Source organism: Eurypyga helias, unplaced genomic scaffold, assembly GCF_000690775.1.
Source record: "Eurypyga helias isolate BGI_N326 unplaced genomic scaffold, ASM69077v1 scaffold11211, whole genome shotgun sequence".
NCBI lineage: Eukaryota > Metazoa > Chordata > Aves > Eurypygiformes > Eurypygidae > Eurypyga > Eurypyga helias.
In genome coordinates, this window is record NW_010228927.1 from 27,516 (window position 1) to 29,407 (window position 1,892).

Consider the following 1,892-nt stretch of genomic DNA (forward strand, 5'->3'; position numbering starts at 1 on the left):
CAACGCCTCTGAGGTAAGACAATGGTTCTTTGTGTTCATTCAGCAGTGTATGTCCTTTCCCTCATTATTTTCTAAATACATGTTACTTACTTGTGATTACTTACCTGTGCATGGACTTCAACTTCCCACTTGTGATTTGTAACAGATGTTAACTTTCATTTAAATTCTTCATCGCACTGGGGGCGATTCTGGTTGCTGAGAATCTAAACATTTAGAGCAGAAGTTCTTCTGAAATAGACAGACTTTTTGCCCCCCAAACCTATATCATCAGCAGTGGCTCCAAGGAATCTAATCCTGGTGTTTTGACAAGATTTTCATCTAAAACACAGATCCACAATGCTGTCAGCATTGTGTCTTGGTTTTTAAAACCCTCGAAGTAGCACGTATTTCACCAGTACGCTTGGCTGTATAGACATCTTTCTGTGCCACTTGACTTCTTATCCATAATGTTTTAAATGAGTTATAGTGAAGGATGTGCTATATTAGCATAAGCTTTAAAAGAAAAAAAAAAAAAGCTGTTACTCAGCTTGCACCTTTTTCTGAATGGTGTTTAAGAATACAAGCTAAAATGGGTTTGAAAAAATCTTAAGCTACTGATCAGTCTCCACATTTTCAGATAATTAATGTAACATTATTTCAGTGGAAAAAATTACTGCCAAGTTATAATTATAGTCATTATTCTAGCATTATACTGTTAATTGCAGCAAATTAACTTTGTGTAAGTGAAAGACTTTTCAGACAACAAACAAAATGTAATCCTTTACTATGTGCCTGTATTAAAGTTCTAATTGAGTTCTAACCAGTAATAAGGTATTTATTAAAAAAGTACGTATTTTAGGGAGACTGGCCAAAAGCAGTGGACAAAAACATTGTTTTATAAAGAATTGAAAGTAAACATAAATGTATACCCCTAAGCTAGTGCGACAGTGGTGTTTTCAGTAACCTAGTTCTGCTCAAGAAAATCCTGAACACTTGACAAATTAAATGCATCTGTCCTGCTGGAATGCTAGTAATATTTTTACGTGTTTGCTGCCTGACTTCTGTTCATTCTAAAATGTCTTCAAGCATTTCAGTTTAGTTCTTTGCTACTCTGTGCAGGAAGCATTATGTTTATGATGGATTTTAAGTATTTAGCGCTCCATTTCAGCTTCTGTGTATTTAACAGCTGTTTTTCATCGTAGGAAGATGGACTTCTGAACACAACCTTATGTCAAAACAGCTTTCCCTTAGCAGCAATGAATCAAGCTGTTAATTCTTCATTCTAGGAAGAGGCAGTCCCTACTTAAGAAGTTTTCTAAATTCTTTCCGGCCAATTTTGGGAGGGTGTGGATTGAGAGAGGGTTTTTTTCCCTATTTAGCTTCAATTTTAAACAGTGAATGTACTTACGATGGGGTATGTTGCTTTTCTCATTGCAGCCCCTGACGTTTTTGAGTCTAGGAAATGCATATCTGGCTCTGAACAACGTTAGTGGAGCCTTGCAGGCCTTCAGACATGCGCTGGATTTGACGACCAAGTGCTTGGAGTGCGAAAGCAGCCTGAAGATGATCCGCTGTTTGCAGTTTTACCCTTTTCTGTACAACATCACCTCTTCTGTGTGCAGTGGTAAGCAACTGCTGAAAGATGGGCCACAAGTGAAATAGCATCTTTTTTCCTTGGGTGTTTTACTTGAAATTACCCACGCACAGTAATAACTTTTGGAGATGGATTCTTTCATTTCAGTGAATCCTAATTAATATTTCAAGTATTTTGTCTATACTTGCATATGGCTAATATGCTGCTCATGAGCAATCTTGAGGAACATTTATGAATATATTTTTTAATCCCTTCTCTCTCAAATTGTTACTAAGGTATCTTTCCATCTAATCTTCCCTTTGTTTTTAAATAAAAACTT

General features: G+C 36.4%; 1 protein-coding gene across 1 annotated transcript in view; it reads left to right on the forward strand.

Moving 5' to 3' along the window:
* Positions 1-1,603, forward strand: part of TTC17 (tetratricopeptide repeat domain 17) — a gene marked incomplete at its 3' end in the record, with an annotated part of 15,850 nt that extends 14,247 nt beyond the window's left edge. Inside the window, exon 15 of the mRNA XM_010160207.1 lies at positions 1,395-1,603. Within this exon, the coding sequence (XP_010158509.1) occupies positions 1,395-1,603 (209 nt within the window). The remainder of the gene's footprint in view (positions 1-1,394) is intronic.
* Positions 1,604-1,892: the final 289 nt, after the last annotated feature.